The sequence below is a fragment of the Rhododendron vialii genome, chromosome 13a, assembly GCF_030253575.1.
Source record: "Rhododendron vialii isolate Sample 1 chromosome 13a, ASM3025357v1".
Taxonomy (NCBI): Eukaryota; Viridiplantae; Streptophyta; class Magnoliopsida; order Ericales; family Ericaceae; genus Rhododendron; species Rhododendron vialii.
In genome coordinates, this window is record NC_080569.1 from 970,379 (window position 1) to 991,676 (window position 21,298).

General features: G+C 40.3%; 5 protein-coding genes across 9 annotated transcripts; 1 reads left to right on the forward strand and 4 right to left on the reverse strand.

The window, feature by feature from the left end:
• The first annotated feature begins 1,894 nt into the window (after positions 1–1,894).
• On the forward strand, positions 1,895–4,786 carry LOC131315041 (probable pectinesterase/pectinesterase inhibitor 41). Its single transcript, XM_058344092.1, has 2 exons — positions 1,895–2,954; positions 3,879–4,786. Exons 1-2 carry the CDS (start codon positions 1,904–1,906, stop codon positions 4,568–4,570), a joined length of 1,743 nt encoding a protein of 580 aa, XP_058200075.1. The 5' UTR covers positions 1,895–1,903; the 3' UTR covers positions 4,571–4,786.
• Positions 4,787–5,165: 379 nt separating this feature from the next.
• On the reverse strand, positions 5,166–6,148 carry LOC131315053 (cell wall / vacuolar inhibitor of fructosidase 2-like). Its single transcript, XM_058344111.1, has one exon. It carries the CDS (start codon positions 6,077–6,079, stop codon positions 5,474–5,476), a length of 606 nt encoding a protein of 201 aa, XP_058200094.1. The 5' UTR covers positions 6,080–6,148; the 3' UTR covers positions 5,166–5,473.
• A 2,617-nt stretch (positions 6,149–8,765) lies between these two features.
• Positions 8,766–9,937, reverse strand: LOC131315052 (RING-H2 finger protein ATL5-like). Its single transcript, XM_058344109.1, has one exon. It carries the CDS (start codon positions 9,397–9,399, stop codon positions 8,776–8,778), a length of 624 nt encoding a protein of 207 aa, XP_058200092.1. The 5' UTR covers positions 9,400–9,937; the 3' UTR covers positions 8,766–8,775.
• LOC131315049 (uncharacterized) lies at positions 8,766–15,248 on the reverse strand. Of its 5 annotated transcripts, none has more exons than XM_058344105.1 (4): positions 14,553–15,248; positions 12,440–12,681; positions 11,627–11,878; positions 8,766–8,956 (listed from the first exon to the last, which is right to left on the reverse strand). In XM_058344105.1, exons 1-3 carry the CDS (start codon positions 15,015–15,017, stop codon positions 11,632–11,634), a joined length of 954 nt encoding a protein of 317 aa, XP_058200088.1. In that variant the 5' UTR covers positions 15,018–15,248; the 3' UTR covers positions 8,766–8,956; positions 11,627–11,631. The 5 variants fall into 5 exon arrangements, with proteins under 5 accessions (XP_058200088.1, XP_058200090.1, XP_058200089.1 ...); XM_058344107.1 differs by lacking the exon at positions 8,766–8,956 and adding an exon at positions 9,154–9,281; XM_058344106.1 differs by lacking the exon at positions 8,766–8,956 and adding an exon at positions 10,763–11,489.
• Positions 15,249–18,350: 3,102 nt separating this feature from the next.
• Positions 18,351–20,888, reverse strand: LOC131315056 (large ribosomal subunit protein eL18y). Its single transcript, XM_058344113.1, has 5 exons — positions 20,747–20,888; positions 20,547–20,636; positions 20,317–20,445; positions 19,612–19,794; positions 18,351–18,820 (listed from the first exon to the last, which is right to left on the reverse strand). Exons 1-5 carry the CDS (start codon positions 20,747–20,749, stop codon positions 18,662–18,664), a joined length of 564 nt encoding a protein of 187 aa, XP_058200096.1. The 5' UTR covers positions 20,750–20,888; the 3' UTR covers positions 18,351–18,661.
• Between the last annotated feature and the right edge of the window lie 410 nt (positions 20,889–21,298).

The following is a 21,298-nucleotide window of genomic DNA, read 5'->3' on the forward strand; positions in this document are numbered from 1 at the left end:
TGTCTGCATGGAATTAATATACAAATCCAATTGACTATGTCGATACCGAGGGTCAAAGACTCCAAAAGCAGTACCACCTTTATCTTTCCTTTTCTCTTCTTTTCTTTTATAAAAGTAGGCGTTAGAGTAAGTTTTGCGCACATCTCAACTAAAACAAAAAATCTTATTTGTAAATCATTTCGTATGGAGACCAATCACGTGCATCCAAATTGTTTTGGCATTGTCCAGATTGAAAATTAATTATGACCGGACAAAAATGAAAACGAATTTCGGCCATTAATTACACAAATTGATCGCTAAAATTGCGCCGCGAGCCTCCGTGAAGTCTCTCCTCAACTAATCCCGAAACCCTTAAGTTGAAAACGGACAAATCTCTAAAGAATTGATTGCACATGAGAAGTTTAGTTTCAAATATGAGCTCATGGGATGAACAAAACCCCAATAGTTGACAATTCCTCCGGGAAGGGAGGTGTTAACTTACGAGATCACACGCATGCACAAGGATTGTGGGTTTGTCAAGATCCCTGATTTCTCTCATGTTGTATCCGTTATTAGGTGTACAAGGATTAGTTTCCTCAATCCTAAACTTTATGATCTATGTTCTGTACATGATTGGTTATATTATTCCCATTTATTATCTGTATTCCATTGTTTTCCTACTGCACCAACTGTATTTCACTACAATTACACGCCGTTTTAATTAGGTCTGTCGTCTGACTTAATTGTCGGAGAGTCCTTGAAAACATGAAATCGCTGTCTCTAGCTAAGACCTTCTAAGCTCTAACCCTTTCTTTCTAAAATTGAATTACTATAAAATTGGACAAATGGGAGAAATATTTGCCACAGACAGACGTAAAATTTGAAGACACAGCATACCGTCCAAATCGGTAATGCTAAAGAAACCGATGGGAGCCACCGACCACGGCCATAGACTGCACGCGGGATCCGGAGTGGCCCCGCACAGATAATTCGAGCCGTTCAAAAAAATTTAAAAAATTCCAAGTAAGCCCGCGTAAACTCAGCTCCATCCAATATGTATATATGCTCAATTCAATGATTCCATTTTTTGGTGCTCATTCTAATTTTGCAAAATAGGATGATTGGATCGAATATCTACACACATCGGATGGGGCTGAGCTCCAGCGGGCCCAGTTGGATTTTTTTTAATTTTTTTTGAACCGCTCGAATCATTTATGCGGGGCCCGGAGTGGGCCCCACATGCCCATCGGTAGCTCCCGTCTGGTTCCGTAGCAGAGTCCCCGTCCAAATACACCAACAATGTACGTGAGAACAATTTTTTTTTTTTTGACATGGTATGTACGTGAGAACATGGAGACGTTATTGTGTAGCCGAAATATGTTACCACAAATTTTGGAGACACCGTCCCAGTACCACGTTACACAAAATACCACCCGTTCGCCACCTCCGCCTAGGTTGTTTCGAACATAATACTCCATCACAACAGACTAATTAGGCCCCTCTCTTTATGGCTAAGAATTATAAACCCACGAACAAAATTCGAGATCCACGCGGTTCCTTTAGTCTAATTTTTCAATGCTCCAAGAGCACGGTCACATGATATTTCAAGACTTGTAGGGTCCACAATCAAATATATGAATTTCGAAATAAATATGTGTTATTGGGATGATCCGGAGCGCAATGTTACCGCACTTCAGAACTAGTGGACTACTAAATAATTACTCCGTTTCTTATTGCCATTCAAGTTGACTTTTTTTTTTTTTTGTCCGGAAATTCATGCAAGTTGACTTCCAATTATACTAAATCGTGCAAGATTTCTTTTTCAAAGTAGCCTAATCTTCACTATTTCTCCCTGTAATCTACTTAGCTCCCTGGATATACATGTATAAATGAAGCTAACCCTCTCATTGTCATTGTGATTGCAATGGCTTCCAACCTATTCTTTTCTGAGTTTTCTTCCTTCACCCTCTCTCTCCTCCTACTGATCTTCTGCCTCTCATCTTCTCTCTCCTCCGCCGATGTCGTACTCCCTCCATCTCCATCTCCGTCTCCATCTCCATCCACCCCTGTCTCAACCGGTACCATTTGCAGCTACACTCTTGACCCTTCCTTCTGCAGATCTCAGCTCCCCAAAAACAACTCGGCCAATCTCTACGACTACGGCCGCCTCTCCTTCCGTAAATCCTTATCCTCCGCTAGTAAGTTCCTCAAACTAATCCTAAGATACCTCAAACACCCTTCCTCCCTAACACCCTCCGCTATCGCCGCGCTAACCGACTGCAAATACCTCGCTTCCCGCAACCTGGATTTTCTCTCGACTTCTTTCCAAACAGTCTCCAACACTTCTTGCAGTCCCCTCGATGTTTCGACAGCTGATTACGTCCAGACACTCCTGAGCGGCATCTTAACAAACACCCAGACCTGTCTGGACGGGCTCCAGGCCACGGCTTCGGCCTGGACTACCGTGGGAGAGGGCATCTACGCCCCTCTCGCAAATAACACGAAACTGTTTAGTATGTCTCTGGCGCTTTTCACAAAAGGGTGGGTTCCGGAACACAAAAACCGAACGGCGAAGCATGTGCACAAAAGGCATCTACCGCTGCGTAATGGTACGTATCCTTTCAAAATGTCGAGCCATCACAAGGCGATTTTCGAATCCACAAGTGGGAGGAAACTGCTGCAAACGTCGAGCGACGATGGGCAGGTTCTGGTGAATAATATGGTGACTGTGAGCCAAGACGGTGGTCAGAATTTCATAACCGTTAGCGAGGCGGTGGCAGCGGCTCCGAATAATACTAACGGCAGCACTGGGTATTTCTTGATATACGTTACGGCCGGAGTTTATTATGAGTACGTGACGATTCCGGAGAACACCAAGTATGTGATGATGATTGGTGATGGAATCAATCAGACGGTGATCACGGGAAACCACAGTGTTGCTGATGGGTGGACCACTTTCAATTCTGCAACCCTTAGTGAGTACAAATATTTTTCAATGCTATAAACAAATGCAGAGGCATGCAAATTCAAACATAGAACTTCCAATGGTCGATTGATGCACGTAAATTTTGTAAAACAAAAACTAGGGATTCTGTCATCACAAGTTTCTGTTTTACAAATTTCATCTAGTTGACTTTTTTAGGCCCTTTCAAGAGTTCAAAAATTTAAATGCCAATGATTGATACAAACTGCATTTGCATACATTCAACCGTACCCCTCTTACAAATACGTGGCTTTCACATATATAAATATGATGTGTATGTAGCATTATTGAAATTTAAAACATGAGGGGACCAGTTTATAAAGAAAAAAAATACCTAAAGACCAAAAAAAAAACTAATTCTTATGGATAATTTTGGCGTACTTGTGGTCTTATTTGGAATTATTTGTCCAAAAAATATACGGCTTATTTGTACGGATAGTTCCCAAAGTATTTTCAAAATGTCAATTTGGTCCCCAATATACAAATCGCGTCTATTGCATCCCTAACGTTAACAATACATGTTTAAATGGTCCCCGGACAACATTCTGCTCCCTTTAAGAGGATGAAACGGTGGTGGTGATGGTGGTGATGGTGGTGAAGGAGGAGGAGCAGGGTGATTTGGGAGTTGATTTGGTTAGGGCGTATCGGTGGAGGTTGCAGATGGGACAATTGTAGCTAAGTTCCTAAAATATCCCTGCCCTTAACGGTCAATTTGGACGGAGTTAGCTCCGGGGACCATTTAAATGCGCATTGTTAACATTGAGGATGCAATAGACACGATTTGTATTTTGGGGACCATCCGTACAAATAAGCCAAAAATATAGAGTGTTTTTTTTTAGACATGTCTTCCCTTGTCCCCCATGTCCTCCCGTGCATTTTGCACATAGTCTTATCCGCTCTCACTTCGATATTTTAGTCGTGGAGGGAGAAGGATTTGTTGCAGTGGGCATATCATTCCGCAACACTGCCGGAGCAATCAAGGCACAAGCCGTGGCCGTCCGAACCAGCGCCGATTTGTCTTCCTTCTATAGCTGCAGCTTCGAAGCATATCAGGACACTCTGTATGCCCATTCCCTCAGGCAATTCTACCAAGAATGCGATATCTACGGCACGGTAGATTTCATATTCGGCAACGCAGCTGTCGTGTTCCAAGACTGCAACATCTACCCGCGGCAGCCATTGAAGGGGCAGTCCAACACCATTACTGCCCAAGGCCGAACGGACCCGAACCAGAACACAGGCACTTCAATCCAGAATGCTACCATCACGCCAGCCGCTGACTTGGCTTCGTCCAATTTTACTGTCCAGACATATCTGGGTAGGCCCTGGAAGTTGTATTCCACGGCCGTTTTTATGCAATCTTATATGGGCGGATTAATCAACCCGGCGGGTTGGTTGGAATGGAGCGGAGATTTCGCCCTGAATACATCGTACTATGCCGAGTTTGGCAACACGGGGCCTGGATCGAACACGGCTGAGAGAGTAACATGGCCTTGTTACCACATTATTACCGCGGCACAAGCCGCTAATTTCACCGTGGCTAATTTCTTAGTTGGGGACGGCTGGTTACCCGAAACAGGAGTGCCTTACACTGATGGGTTAGAATGAACAGAATCCTTAAATAGGTCTCTCTGTTCTTCGGTTCGCACAATTCAGCTGAAACTAATTAGTTCAATTCGTGTAAAGCCCAAGCATGCACAAATTAAGTGCTTGCCTTGCGTCGTAGTGATTATTTATGAATTAAAATTCAAACAATGTCAAGTGTATTTTGCATGTTGTCAATTTGATTGTCCCGTGTCTAATACGTGAATATAACAACAATGGCATTAATTACTCGAAATAATTTTGTTTACTTTTTTTTGATAATTCAGGTGTTAGCTAGCTTAATCGCACATCGATTAATTCTGCAGGACTAATTACACAGTTTACTTGCGATAGTTTCAATTAAAGCCAAAGAAAGCTCGTCTACCTGGAGCCTACAAGCGATTGCATACAGAATGACCATTGAGACAAACACCAAAACTAATTACTCATAATTAATAGCTTCACATTCTTCATGATTTTAGCTAGAACACTGCAATGCAATCGTGAAATTAGTTCATGTTCGTACAGGGTTCTTGTAGAAAATTATGTGTGATCGATCCTGTATTTCAAATTCAAATCAATGTCTATAGCATAGAAAAATGTCAACCAAATAAAAAATAAAAAAAAAGTACAGAGAATCTTCAACAAAAGTATCATCTAGGTTGTTTGTGCCGTAAATTTATCATCTAGTAATTGATGGCAAAAAATGTCCCTCCAACTCATTGTGAATGGGAATGGGACTGAAATCTGGAATAAAAGGGGTCAAATACTGCATTTAGTTGTGACTTCTTTCAAATGCAGGCAACAATCCTCTCATACACGACAATACAACCTGGAATTATCCACATTGCCTTCCAGTCTTCGCTTACAAAAAATGCACCATTTTAAGCAACACCTAAGGAATCAATGGGGCATCATAATTTGAAATCAACTATGGGCCAAAACGCGAACGATCCCCAGAGCAGTATTACATAACTGGCGGAGAGCACGGTTCTTTTTGGTGAGCTCCACAGCGTGGGTCACCGTCAGCCCCTTGACACCGACGTCGCATGTGTCGATATCGGCCACCGCCGCCTTCATCCAAGTCTGCACGTCGCCATTTGCGCCCGAGACCAAAGCGTTGACCGAATCCCCGATCTGGTCCACCACGTCAATATACGCCTGGTCACAAGCCCTGAGTGCGTCGTCCAACGCGGGCTCTGCTTCCGTGTCGTTGAGCCACAATTGGATCTTCACCGAAGTCTTGGTGGCATTTTTGGACGCGGCCTGGAGGGCTATGAATGCCAAGCCTTTTAAGTCGGCAGTCTTGCTGCCCGGGTCGGATTTTAGAACCGAAAGGCAAAAGGCCTTGTTGCGTGACCCGCTGCAGGCCTTTTCGATGAGGCTGCTGGTGGCATTTTTTGTGGAATTGTCTAGAGTGGCGGGGGCGGCGGCGGGGGCGGCATTGTTTGTGGCCGCCGAGTTGAGGTGGGGGTGGAGGGAGAGGCAGAGGGTGAGAGGTAAGAGAAAAAAGAAACCTGATGTGGGACTCATTTTTATCTTTCTTTCTTTTTTTCTGGTGTTTGTTTCTCTTCTTTTTCTCTTACCTTTAATGAGGAATGAGGGCGGTGTGGTATAAATGCAGGAGGAAGAGGCTTTGGTTTGGTTCCAATTTGTGTGGGAGAAAAATGTTTGAGAATAGGGTTAAGAACGACCATCCGTTGTTAGTGAGATACGCTTGGCCAAATAACAATGCGACTATTTTAGCTTGTGGAGAGAGAGAACCATCAAAAGATATCCTTTCCCTATAAAATTGCACACAAGCTTCAACCGTATTGCGGGTATAGAAAGTTCTATTCCAATGGATATTGCTCACAACTTTTTGGAGTTTTGCAAAACAAGGATCAATTTTAGATTTCAATACGCTCGGGTCACCATTATATCAAGTGGCGGTTCACAAGTAAATAAATCCGGATATCTCTAGCCCGTCTAACTCAAGTGAGTCAAACTAGCTCCTCTTATTAGAGTGATTTTAGTGGATTTGAACTAAAAAGATGGTGCTCGAAAAATGCGAAATATTTGCTCCTCATTATAACATTAGAATAGACGATTGGGCCTGAATTCCTTGTTTTATTGCTAAACAGGGGTTGGAAGTTATTTTAGTGTCACGTAACCCTGCTTTAGTCCACTACGACTCGAGCTAGAAGGCAAATTGTGTTGGAAATTTTACGAAATTTCAGATGAATGAAATCGGAGCTACCGGAGGGTCTTACGAGGCAACCGAGCATGTACCGAGTTCGTTGTATCTGGACGCCCCATAATCAATAGACGTATTGATTAGTGGGATTTCGTAACCCCTGCCCATGATGGTTATTCATTCCCGTAACCTCCCTCCTTGATGGCAGAAATCAAATTCTGAATTCATTGTGCAGAATTCAATTGTGTGGAGTTATTCAGCCCTCATCTCCCTATAAATTGAAGCATCACGTTTTGGAGAAAGCAAGCAATTCCACAATCCTCCTACATATTCTGAAATTTGTTTATTGAGAGAGAAAGGCAGACGGTAGTCAGTTCGCCAAGGCGGTCGACGGCGGTGTTCTGACGGCTTGCGGTTTAGCCGAGCCAACCCTGGGAGGAAGACGCCAAACACGAACCTACAACACCGACGGTAGGCGGCGAATCTTTCTTAAGGAGACTGTGGTATCACACAGGACTCGGTTTGTTTTTCCTGGAAAATCGTTTCGTATATCTACTGTTCCATTCTGTTTAGTAATTGTATTATGCCTCGATTATGTAATTCTTATAGTATCAATGAAATTGTTCTCTGGAATTTCTGTTATTGCCGAAATTTTCCCAACAAATTGGACTTCAGTTCTTGTCCAATGGGCCAGTTTAAACCAAAGTGATGAGCAGATAAGCTCACCAATTTTGAAAAGGTAAAGGAACATGAGAACGGGAAAAGTCTTTCATCCATGAAAATCTTTTCAGAAAATTGTCTAGAAGTTAAAATGAAAATTTGAGATCCATCCGGACGTATATAAGTTGTAAAGAATAATTAACCATACCCAAATGCACAAACATTTACTAACATGTGTGCACGTACTCATTGATTAGTGTGAAGTTCCAACTTTGTTTCTTTATCCTAATGACTAATTGAGAAGGAGATGGAAAACGATTTTTGAAATCTTATACTCCCTCCGTTCCAAATTGAAATTGAGAGTCCATTATTCCATTTTGGGTTATTCCAAAATGATGGCTCTTTTCAAAAAATGGAAAGAAAAAATTAGTAATTTTCCAAAAGTGTCCCTCAGAAGTGAATATAAGTGTTATAAAGTAGGTAGAATATAAGAGTAATGGTGGAAATGAAAGAAAATATATGTGTAATCAATACATGTCCCCTAAAATAGTTGAAATTCCCAAAAGGAACTCTCAATTTGGAACAGAGAGTATTTTCTTGTACTTATTTTCTTGCCTTTATTCATGTGAAATGACAAACATACATTTTGTATGTGAAAGTTGAGTTAATAAGGATAGTTTAGTAATGTCTAGTGGAAAGAAACAAGAGATGAATGTAAGAAAACAAAAGGAGAGTGCAAAATTACGTCTTTGTTAACTTTACATTGCTATCACAAAAAAGAAGATTGAAATTTCTCAATTTCCAAACCAAAATTCTAGGAGTGAAAGTACTCAATTTCCAAACCAAAATTCTTGGGGAAGACTAGGGTAAAAACCCCTAAATATTGGTACAATATGCACTTTTATATTTTGATTCACAAAATCTCGTAATCGATCAACAAAGAAATTATATATATCGAATTACAAAAATTTATAACCTTTGAGCCGTCTTTTTTTACCACAACATTCATAAAATGCCACCGAATTCATAAATGGTGTGTCGTACCCACAAAAATAAAAACGAGCCACAGAAAATCAAAAATAAACCCCAAATAATTGTAAAATGAACCTTAAAAATTCGTAAAAGCCAAAAGGATGCATACCAAATACTGTTTCAAAGTTCCGTGTGATACAAAGGCCACTTGTCTCACTACCCCTACTCCAACCGACAAACCCATATCCCACCTTCATCAATCACCGAATTCTTATCGGTGCATCAACTTCCGGTGATTCAACCGATCATCATCAATTATTTTCATTTCACAATGCAAAAGACACACGGCGAAAATAACGTCATCGATTAAACCAGTTTGTAACTGACTACTTCTTGTTTCTTGTTTTCATGTCATGTCCTTCTACTCGAATCTTCTCAATCCGGCCAGGTTTATCGTCGGAACCTCGACGATTATCCCAGCCAACTCCGGTGGCTTCCTTAGCAAAGAAGAAGAAGAAGATGACAAACCATAATCCGAACCGGACGTTTCGCCCACCGAAGTGACATCGCCAACCGGGTTTTTGACAGGCGTAACCGGGGCTCTGCAGAGTGGGCAGTTAGAGCGAGAATATAACCACATGTCAATGCAACCTATGTGAAAGCCGTGGTTGCAATTGGGTAGGACCCGACCTAACTCCTTGTCCACGAACTCGGATAGGCACACGGCGCATTCTACCGGAGTGTCTTGCGATGCGGCGTCGTATGAGAACGTGGGGATGGAGTCGAGGACGGACCGTTCCAGCCCTTCCTTGGCAGGTGTACTTACGGTGGGCCCAGAGTTGAAGGCGAGGGAGTCGGGCCGTGGGCCGCGGTGGGACCGAGAGTCGCGGCGGTGGCGAGCCCAACCGGCGTAGGAGTGGAATAAGGCTGTGAGGATGCAGATTGCAACAAGAGCGAGTAGTGAAATTATCAGCAGTAGTTTTCCGTTGTTAGCGTAGTGGTGGTTTGTCGATACAGAGTGCGTTAGTGAATTGTTAGAATCCATGAGAGAGAGAGAGAGAGAGAGTAGAAGGGAGGAGGAAGGTTCCTTGGGGGAAAAGATATGATCGGATTTTGTAATGCACTTTTTGTTAAGTTGAGAGAGTTGCGAGTTAGGCTTGGCTTTACTTATTAAATTTGGATTACGTTTACATATTTTACATTTTTGCCAATTTTTGGCCAAATCACTTTACATATATACTCCCCGTCCCATTTTATTAGTCTCTTTTGAAATTTTCAACTTTTTAAGAGAATTTCTAATTTTTTAGGAGACATGTCCTTAGAAAGTTGTTTTAATTCTCATTATTGTCCTTTAAATCGTCACTTTTAAAATTACCTTCAAACATTTATGAGGGTCAGTTTTGGAAATCTAAACACTTTTTCCTTCAAATTTTCAAAATAGACTCCTTTTCGGGACATTCCAAAATGAAATAATGAACTAACAAAATAGAATAGAGGGTGGAGGGAGTATATAACGAACATATAAACAGTTACTAAAAACAAAAATAATCCAAGTTGGTTTGGTTTGGTCGGTTATAACTTCAAGTATGAGCAAAAGTATAGAAGTAGACAAGTGCAAGTAGGTGGGTTGTATCTAGGGGTATTCATGAAAACCGCCCAAACCGTAAAACCGGTCCGATCCGGACCGAACCGTCCTATTTGGTCCGGTTTTGCGGTTCTGCGGTCAGGTTATGGTTCCAAAAAAATAAGAACCGTTAATTTTGGTTCGATTACTGGTTCTCAATTAAAGAACCGTGGTTAGAACCGGACCGGAAGTAATATATATAATTATATAAAAATAAATATGTGTAGAGATTAGTCTACTTTTTGAACATGGAAGAAGTTAGTGCTGCTGTTTTAAGTGATGTTTTGGGCATTGAAGTTGTTATTCTTTACTTCAAGACGTGCTGCTATATTTTATAGTTTATGATATAGGTTCAATTTTAGTCCTTTTATAGTTTATGATGTAGGTTTAATTTTAGTCCAAAATATAATGAGTCATTAATGTTTTATGTCGCTGAATACGTGGTTTTAAATACTTTATTGGTGGTTTTTGTCAATATTTTTTGGTCTAGTGTCAAGTATTTCGTGAACCATATTGGATTTTGATTCTTAATAAAATGTCTATTATTATTTTATAAGTTATTTGATGCTTTAAATTTTTAATTGTATAAGTTTATATTTTGTGAATAAGTGTTTGGATGCTAATTGGATAGAACCGGAACCGAACCAAAACCGGACCGGTTTCTGGTTAGGTTCCACGCATATATTGGTTAGGTTCTGGTTCCCAATTTTCTAGAACCGTTAGAAATAGTCCGGTTACTGATTTTCTAGAGAACCAGACCAATCTGGACCGTGTACACCCAAGTTGGCTCATGTTCGGCCTAATCTACCCAAAAATGCATTCTACAAAGGGAATACGGCGTCCACTTCTCACAAACCCAACACAAAAATTTGCCTCCAATTGCCCCTATCTTTTCAGTTTGAAATTCCAAAAAGGCAACTAAACTCGAATTAATTTGCAGCATGCGTTTTAAGACGAAAAAGAAATAGATAGCGACAGTAATTTTTGGAGCGCGAAAAACAATTCCCAAAAGAAGTTTGGTGGTATGTGAGGCAGCCTAATGCCAAATAATTTGGAATACTCATTTTTAGACCAAACACAAAGAAGTCAGGAGGCCAAATTTTAGGAAGAAGTTCGGTCCTATTACGGAAGAAGAAACTAACAAGTCCCAGTGGCGGTGATTTCGGCTGCCTAAAATGTATACAATAAGTCAGTAAGCTTGGTCCTCTTTCTTCAAGAGGAAACCTCTAGACATGGGTAGTGGCCTTTTATTTGAAGTGGGTCAGAGTTTTTTCAAAACACATGAACTATCCATTCTTTTCTTTTTTTATAAACAACTATCCATTCCTTATGACTTATGAGGATGGCAAATTATGGGCAACAAACAAGTATCCAGAGTAACATGTCAATTATGATCCTGAGCTTTCAAAAAACGCATGATCACTCTTTATTCCTTGAAATTAGCAGGTTTCTATGAAATGTAAAAATGGCATCCTGGCAGTTAAGCTGCATCAGTAATTCAGACAGTAAGCCTGAAATTAGTTTTCAATCGTTGAGAAAAGGGGATTAAAAATTGTTCAAAACCCATTATTGTTATACGAGTACAACAAAAAACTTATTCTGGACACATACAAGGATTTACACGAATGTGGATGAGGGGATAACGTACTTGCATCAAAACCTCTGGATGAATTCGTAGATGTGTGCGCTGATATCCTCTGGCTTTTCTTGGTTGAGGAAGTGAGCTACTCCTTCCATTACGACTAGTTCCTGTAAAAAGGGAACATTCCTTTTGAAACCGCCATTATGTATATATTCTTTGACACCTGGGGTGGTATAGGTCAGATCCTCGTTGCCCACAATAAATTTAACTGGCACCTTTATTTGTAAACCAGTCCATTGAGCTGTTAGCTCCCAGGTTCTGCAAAAGTTGGAAAATAAATTACCTTATCTTGTATATATACAATCCATCCCACAAGCGAATTAATCTCAAACTTAAAACCTAGCATGTTTCAGTATTTCTTTGACGTAGGCGGTGCTTGAATCTTGGATATGATAAGGGATTACTGGAGAAAAGAAAGACAATTAAGGAAAGGTTTTCAAAAAATTCCAAATATTTGCCTATATTTACCCCTTTTACATCCAGAACTCCAAGATCTGAACACAGGTGTAAATAATCTTATGGATTTTAAGGAACTGAAAACTATCCAACTGTTCTGTTGAAATCAATACATCAGATAATTTCCAGCTATTGCAAATGAACAGTTCAAACAAGAACGTTGTCCCCATTTATATCCCCTGACTGGAAGGTGTGAATATGCAAGGGTCCAAATTTCATATTCATCTATGATGTATGCCATCTGGAGAGCATGTGAATCAAGAATACAGATTGCAGATTGCAGAATCAATGTGACATCACAAGAATACCTACTTAATCAAAAAATATGGGGACAGATTGAGAAAAAAGACAATGCAAGCTCACAAATCCATAGCTCGGTAGTAATTCAAACCGCCGGTGAAACCTGTCTGATTAAATTTTGTGGCATAATAATTCACATCCTCCTCTGAAAGCCAAGATGGCAATGTAATTGGATTATGGGGTGAACCCCCAAACCCCACTGATTTAGGTACACAAAGTGGACCTGGTTTTCGAGATATCAGAAATTTCTTTATTATCCTTGCAGTGTCAACACGCCCAAACTCCTCTTCTGCCTCTCCAGGTTCCTACAGCAAAGTATTGCACATCTTTAAACAGAATGCCAAGAATATGAAACATATACGACCTAGCGAGCTCCTAAAAGGGCTCAATAAGTCACCAAATTGTTTCAATTCCCATGAGCCAACTGTATGTCTGCATATAATCCAGAAATATTGAAAGACTATACCTCAGATCTCAAGTATGAGAAAGAGACAAAGCAGATGGAGTATAAATAACAGTTTGAAAACGAAGCAAAAAGACAGAATTAGCCCAACGACTAGAAGATAGTTCAGACTTCAGACACCGAAACCAAGTTTCGGTAACCTTTGGAGGATTAAGTTTTTTTGGTTTCAAATCACTATCAAATTGAATTAACCCATTTTGTCCTAAAGTCTAACGATCCCTTGCCTTGTGTAATGATGCAAAGTGATTCATTTTCTGGAAAGGTAACAATAAAAAGTAGGACTATGAATACTCTTATCAGTGTTCCTATCTGGCTGCCCACAGATTCCACACTAAAAGGTAGAAATATTACATTGTCCAACATCAACTCACCAAAAGCCATCGAATACCAATACAGATGTTACCGTAAACAGAAACTCCGATTCAAGTAAGAGAACTCTAGAAAAAAAAATAAACTAAAGGCCTGTTTGGAACTTGAGGAAAAGAAAAGAAAGGAAAGAAAAGTGTAGAGAAAAGTTTGGAGGAAATTATTTTTTCTTTGTTATTTTCCTTAGCCGACCCTAATTGATTGGGACATAAGGCTCGGTTTGGTTTGTTATTTTCCTTCTTGTTTTCTCTCAAACCAAACAAAAAAAAAATTTCCCTTCCTTTTCTTTTCCATAGGTTCCAAACAAACCCTTGATAGAAGATATGGATATCTAAATAAATCTGGAAAAGCATAACGACATAGAAACTTATTTCCTAAACTCAGCTCTCCAATTAAAGCCAAACGGTTATGTAAAAGAAAAGATGCCAAATGTTCACCACTTCACGCTTTCAGCTATATTGGAAGGTTGTCCATTATTATGCAGACTATTCCACACTCATCCAAATGAATCCATAAGGGCATCTCCACCCTAAATCATGAACTGAACTATGGTTGGAGATGCTCGCTCAAATCACCTGTACTGAAAAAATCTTTCATATCTCTCAACATCAACCGTGTGACATCTCAGAGAATGCAATTTTGTTCACCCTCCTTAAAAGAGGGTGAACATTACCATCTCTCTCATTGGTTGAAATAGTGTGGACCCCACCACAAAGTGATGTTATGCTTAACATGTAATACATTTTTTGGTAAGCATGATATCACAAAATGATGGGGTTCATATTATTTCAACCAATAAAAAGGATGGTAATATTCACCCTCCACTTGGGTGAACAAAACTCAAACTCCATTTGAGAAGTACGCTAAAGAGGTACACAAACAAATGGGCACATCCTTTCAAAAAAAAAAACAAATGGGCACAGATAACCTGGTGCGATAAAAGGGGGTCCTTTCAGAAGTACTCTAGTCAAACAAGTGATAAACAGATAAAACCAGAACAAGTGATAAACAGAGACAAAACAGAGACAAACAAAACACATTTACTATAATGAGAAAAAAGAACACAATCATAAACAGGAATGTTATCCGTCCTTTTTTTTCTCTTTTGAAAGGGAGGATGTAATCCATCTACAGAGGCAGTAACTGTAGAACAAACCCATCTCACACTATCCTCAATCTCAAAGATTCAAACTACAAACCAAACGAGGCAAAATTGCAGATCAAACTAAAGGCTTCTCTATTGCCTGCGGGCCTTGTTAAATGATCAAAAAAAAAACTAAGGTCTCTATTAGTCAAATACGGTAAAAAAAAATTAGACAAAAAAATAATACCCAAATCAGTAATCACCTGAAACCGGCAGATATAGTAATCATCACCAAAAGCAGCTCGCAACGACTCGATGGGTTTTCTCTTAGGGTTTCTGGGACTAAAAACAACGCTCATATTAACCAGAGCCCGAATCCGGTCGGGCCGGAGCAAGCAGAAGTACCAGGCGACGACGGCCCCCCAATCGTGGCCCACTAAGAAGACCCGGTCCAGGGCCAGGGCGTCGAGGAGGGCCACGAGGTCTCCGACGATGTGGAGGGCGGTGTAGCTGGCGGCGGAAGGCGGCGCGTCTGTGTCGCCGTAGCCGCGGAGGTCTGGGGCGATGGAGCGGTAGCCGAGGGAGGAGAGAGAGAGCATCTGGTGGCGCCAAGAGTACCAGAGTTCTGGGAATCCGTGGAGGAATAGGACTGGTGGGCCTTGGCCTATCTCTGCTACGTGCATGTTTATGCCGTTCAAGAATAAGGTCTTGTGCTTTATCTGATCCATCTCTTTCTCTTCTTCTTCTGCTGCTGCTGCTGCTGCTGCTGCTGCTTCTACTTGCTTCTTGTTTCTACTCTGTAGAGTATAATGGAGGAACACAAAATCCCTTATATGTTTCTAGTTTTCTACTCTTATTTTTAATTTTGCTTCCTTGAGAAAATTTCAAGAATTCCAAGAGCACTAGTATGTCCTTCGGTTGCCAAGTCCAAATCCAATCTTTGTAATTTTCGAGTAGAGATGTATCCTCCCTTGTCACGTATATATATTTAACTAGAAAAAAATAATTGTTAATTACCAAAAAAAACTAAAATAATTGATGAGCCTAAACGCTGAGCTGAACTGTAAGGAAATTTTATAAAAGGATAATTGAGGAATAGTATAATTTAGGAGAGACTAAACACAAAACCCCCCAACAGATATGATCCATTTTCACTTAACCACCCCAATTTTCAAAACTCGAGAGGTCAATGCTCTTAGGAATCATTTCATGATAGCGTACCCGCTTGGATGGTCATATCTCATATGAGGAGCACATGACACCGTGGGGGGGGGGGGGGGAGGTTAAATACCCATATCTCAAGTATTCATGTGCAACCCATCACTTCACGATTTCTCCTCATAATCTATCACTCTAATCTCATTCCTCTGATATACTTGTGTGTCAACCAGCCCTAGCAATTAGGGGTGGCAAACGGGCGGGTTTGGATTAAATTGGATAAGTTGTTAGTGGGTTGGGTCTTTAATGGGTCATTGACCCATTTAGACCCATTAACTATGAGTCTAATTATCCATACCCAACTCGACCCATTTATTTTAAAGCAAACCCGACCCGCCCATTAACCCAATTACATATATACTAAAAATTATGATCGAAAAATTAGAAAAGTAAAAAAAAATTATGATCAAAACTCATAAATTTTTTCAAAAAGACGAGAATAAGTAATTTTTATTGTCTTATTGATTTTTTTTTGTCTTTCTTCAAAAAATTATAAGTTTCGATCAAATTTTTTTACTTTTCCGATTCCTCTCATCAAAACAAATTAATAAGTCACAAAAATATGATACAAAACAAAAAAAATGCAAAAAAAATTTGAATAAGGACAAAAAAATAAGTCAATTTTTTAATCCAAACCCTTTGCGGGACTACCATGAGAGAAATTTATTCACGGCGGAGCACAATTTCACGGGTCCATTCGTGCAATTAATGGATGAGATGTGTTTTCAATTTTGACTGGTCAAAATAATTATTACCGGTCACAATTGATTTTTAATTCGGACCATTCAAAATATTTTTGGACGCGTGTGATTTAGCACAAAACAATTGAATAAAAGAGAGAGAAGGCCATGCTCCTGGAGATTGGGAGGGGAGAGAGAGAGAGAGAGAGATAGAGAGGGGGGGGCGTACTCCTCCACTTCTCAATTGCCCAAATTGCAAAAGAGACCAACTAAGAGATGGAATTTGGTGGGTTACTTTCATTGTCCATTGGGTCATTTAAGTTGACCTAATTGATGCCAAATTATAACTCAACTAATAATGGGTTAGTTGGGTTTGAACCCATTCTTACCCAACTAATAAATTAGTTGGGTTGGGTCTATTTTCTAATTGATGGGTCTGGGTTTGTTAATAGGTCTGGGTTCAATTTGCCATCCCTACTAGCAATGAACAAAACTAGATTCCCATCTCACCTAAAGCACAATGATGCATTGGATTGTTAATGGGTTATGGTAGATTTTGTGACGAGAGAGAAGGATGGATTGGGTGGTGTCGACTGAACAAGATGGAGACACTGAGTAGATAGGAGCTGAAGAAGGATAGGAGGTGAGGGATGATGACAAATGGAAGAGATGTAGACTGTCTGAGGAGAAAATGGATCTCTTGGTGGCAGATTGCAACCCACAAGGAAAACAAATATGCGGTCATGGGGCTCAGGTTCTGGGCTCAAAAGGTGGAAAGTGAGGTTTTTGGTGGTGGAGGTTTGCAGGAGAGGGGTGGAGGCTGGTTTTGGTTGGGACGGTGGGGTACAATTTAGGGCAAGCGGCGAAGGATGGACTCTTGTTGTGGTGTAACCTCCAACTTTTGCGGTGGCAAAAGTTTTAGGTTACTTATGCAAATAGTGGTCGCAGTTGGTTTGGGTGGTGTGACAACGTTAGTGCTAGTGCTAGTGCTAGCTTAGGTTGAAGATATGGGTGACTACTGGTTGGGTTAAAGAGGTAGTCTGAAGATGATGGTTATTGGTTTAGGGGCAAAAATGTGTATTGATATCTGCCGTTAATGGAGTCATTTGGAATTGTGATTTACGTAGTTAGAGGGGTTGGTGTTGAGTTTAAACATTACGGTGGTTTAAGTAAAATCAAGTCATAGATAGGCTTACGGGAATCGAACATTGTTCATGTGCTACAAGGATAAAACCACACTCCACTCCACTTGCCGGGATTCTTTTGATTCAACACCGTCTTTTTCTGTTATTCCATTTTAACTCCCCGAGGATCTGGTATTCTAAGAATCCATGGATTCACTTATCTGATTTTTGGAACTTAAGAAAGAAGCAGACTGGCAGAATCATGCATCATCTTTGATGATGGTTAGATCACTCAGATAACCAACGAGCTTCTATTCTAGCTCAATGGTATTACCGAAAGGCTCCCTTAGGGGAGGCCAGGGTTCACCAAACTCTTCTAACTTCAAATAAGCATTCAATCACTAATCCAACTTACAAGTTCAAACATCAAAGTACGAGCTTTTGCATCTGTTAATAAACGAAGGCAAAACCCAGATAACCAGCACTACCAGCTTCTTGATTAAGACCAGGCTTTCATTTTGGCAACATTTCTGACCCCATCTTGCTAAAGTTAAACTGAAGGTTTGGTCTTGGACAACTTGCTTATTTATGGTTTAAGCAGTAATGTAGAACTTTCAGTTCCTTCTTAGCCATTCCTTGAAAAAAAGTTCCAAGACCATGAGCAAAACATTGGACCACAAAGGGGGCAACAGTAATAGCAGTCAAAATACAACGCATCCAATTCCAGCCCGCCTTCGGCAGAACTTCCTCAACAAGAATGAACAAGAAAGGAGAGTGATGGGTGGTATCCTTGCCTGATACCGACACCCCAGTATGTCTAGAAAAAAAAAAACGGAACACGGTTACCAAAAGTGTAGTCCATCGAGTGTAAAATACCTTGCTGCACCCTCTGCATGAAATCATGTGTTACTTGATAGACGTAACAGTCCAGGGAGAAAAAAGAAAAAGCGACCACAAGTCTACAACCTCATATATTGCAATTTCCAGGTTGAACAGGCAGCTACCAGTAACCACTTAGTGTATGCTGGATGCCAAAACAAAACAAAAAAGAAACTGAGATATCAATATTACGATGTAACATTGACTAGTTTGGTGTTTCCAGCTCCACCATTGAAGGAAAAAATCATGCATGAATTCAAGATCAACAAGTAATTTCAAGCCAAAATATAAACTACCGGAGAGAAAATTTGTCGATAAGCCGATACAGATGTTGCAAATGTCTGCATAACACGCCCAAAAAGAAACAGAACCAAAAAGACAACCCCAATACCAATTAGGCGGATAAACCTACTGCTTGGAATTTAACTGATCCAGATCAAGATCGAGCTGGTTGCAATCATCGCTGCGAACTTAGTTCCTGAAGCCTCTGCTATTCCTTCTTCCTCTAGCCTTCTCAAATTTCCTCCCCTTTGCCCGGACATATGGCTTGGTGTGGCTATGTGGCACACCAGGAGCCTTGCCAAAGTGCTTCACTGCTTCACGAGAATTCTTTGGGCCTCTAAGGAGTATCTGTAGCCCACACCCACAGAGATAGGTAAGATAAAATCAGTTCTCCGCTAAAGAAACTACTCAGTAGCACAGGAAAAAAAATGAAATCCATTACTTCTTGAGAAATAAAAAGTTTAAAAAACATGGGCTAAAAAGGCCAAATATTTCCGCAAGTGCTATCCTGAAGCATATTTAGTCTAGGTAATCATCATAGTTGTTTATTTTTTTACTTAGGCGCCACATTGGACAATGGTAAAAGTACCCCAAGATGCCTTTTTACACCTCGTGACTTTGCAAATGTGCATATACACACCAAAAATGCACACATCAAAGAAAATCATATATCTAAAATGAAATATCCTGACATACATACTATAATGTCAATAATTTTGAAACACAAATAAAAATCCAAAGTATATTACCAATTATACCACATAAAAAAGTTCCATAAAGCAGTCAGAAATCATCATGTTATACCAAAGAATAAAAAATGTGTAATCGTAAAGTGGCCTATGTAGTACGTATAGCTATGGATCTTGTTAACAAGCTACCAGATGACAAGAGAATACATTTGAACCACAAATGAAAAACAATCCTCTAAAATTCCAGGAAGTTATCAATGCTGAACACCAACTTGTGATGGCATATGGAATAGCACAAACAAAGCCAGCACTGCAGCCTCACGGTTTACCAAGATATGATTTTCTACCAATTTCATTTTCATAAATAACTAGGGGCAACTTGATTCAATAGAAACAAATGAATTTAGTACACTGCGAAGCACAAACATGAAAATTCAGTAGGATACAAACCGTGTTCTGCCCAAGGGGGGCTTTGAGAGCAAGCTGGTCAAATGTCAGGCACTCTCCACCTGCCTTCTCGATCCTTGCTCTTGCGGTTTCTGTGAACTTCAATGCAGTCACTTTCAAAGGAGGAACTTCACTCACTCGAATGTCGTCAGTGATTGTCCCAACCACCACAGCAATCTTACCCTCCTGTTAGAAATAGATAACATTGTCACTCAAAAGAATTTTCCGAACTGACAGAGAACCAAAGTGTGTGCTGAATTTGGTTATGATAGGCAAACATAAACTGAAATTAAGTGGCGGAATTTGGATTTTTTTGAAGAACAATGAAATAATAGCATATAAAAACGGATAAGAATTGGAGCAATGTTTCCATGACACAAAGTAGCCATTTCAACACATAATTAGTCACCTTGTGCATCTATCACTTGTCACAAGATCCATTTCACAACATTTGTTACGTCCTCCGAAAGATAAGTACTAGGGATGTTATTTTTTCAAACGGCCTAAACCCTGGAAAATCAGTGCTCCTAGAGGGACCAGCATGAGAAACAATGACAAAATGCAACAAGTGCGATTAAAGTATGAGAGGAACAAGTCAATCTTCCTTAATCCTTTCGATTCCTACCTCCTAACGAAGCAAAGAAACATACTACCATGAGGAGAGAATATAAGCAATATATGGACGATGAGAGAGAGAGAGAGAGGCACCTTTCCCTCCATGAATCGACTCAAGCGGGAGAGAGATAGGGGCGGCTTGTTGACCTTGCTCATAAACAGCCGCTTCAGTATCACCGCATTGAACTTGCTTCCAGTCCTCCTTACCAGAAAACGGTACAGCTGCGACCACACATTAATCAGCTGGATATTCACGAGAAAACAATTGCAACGATATACAAAACCTAAGTATATTTCTAGAGATAGAGAGAGAAGTGAGATGCCTTGACGAGGAGCTTGAGATAAATATCCTGCGATTTTGGGGCAGTCCTTTTGGTCCTCTTGCTCTTTCCACCGGCTTTCAGATCGATACCCTATCACCAGTATTCGATTAAGAAATCAACAAGTGAACTAGAAGAGAAGAGAGAGAGAGAGACGAAAGAAGTGAGCTGAGTTGTAATTAGGGCTTGGGATGTGAAGATACCATGGCTGCTGCTGCTGCTCCACGCCGCGCCTGCTGAAGCCGAAATGGTCCTCTGTGTGAAGGAGAGAGAGGGACTAGGGTTTTATTTCTTCGGTTTATTTTGGTGGGGAAGGGCAAATGTAGGGTTGAAGAATTAGAGGGGCTTCTATTGAGTCAGGCCCAACAGTCAAGCCCAAAGAATTACGCGTTGAAAAACTACAATCCAGCACGCGCTTTTCAGGCCCATCAATCCGCCTCAACTTAGGCTCCGTTACGCTAAGATTCTTATTGTTTAGGGAAAATGACGGCTAATAACGTGTTTTGATAATTAATACACATTAATGACATTTTCAGCATTAACAAATGTTCTTAGCATGTTCTTTAGAAGTATTAATTATCAAAACACGTCATGAACCGTCATTTTCCCTATTGTTTAAGTGTTTATTTCCGTTTTATGAGACATATCATTCTCTCACAATACATAACGGGCCTAAAAGTGTTAGCTCAGGAGCCAAGCTCTTGTACTTAAATTTTTCCCCTCATAAAACGGTACCAAAAAAACCGGTGGAGTAA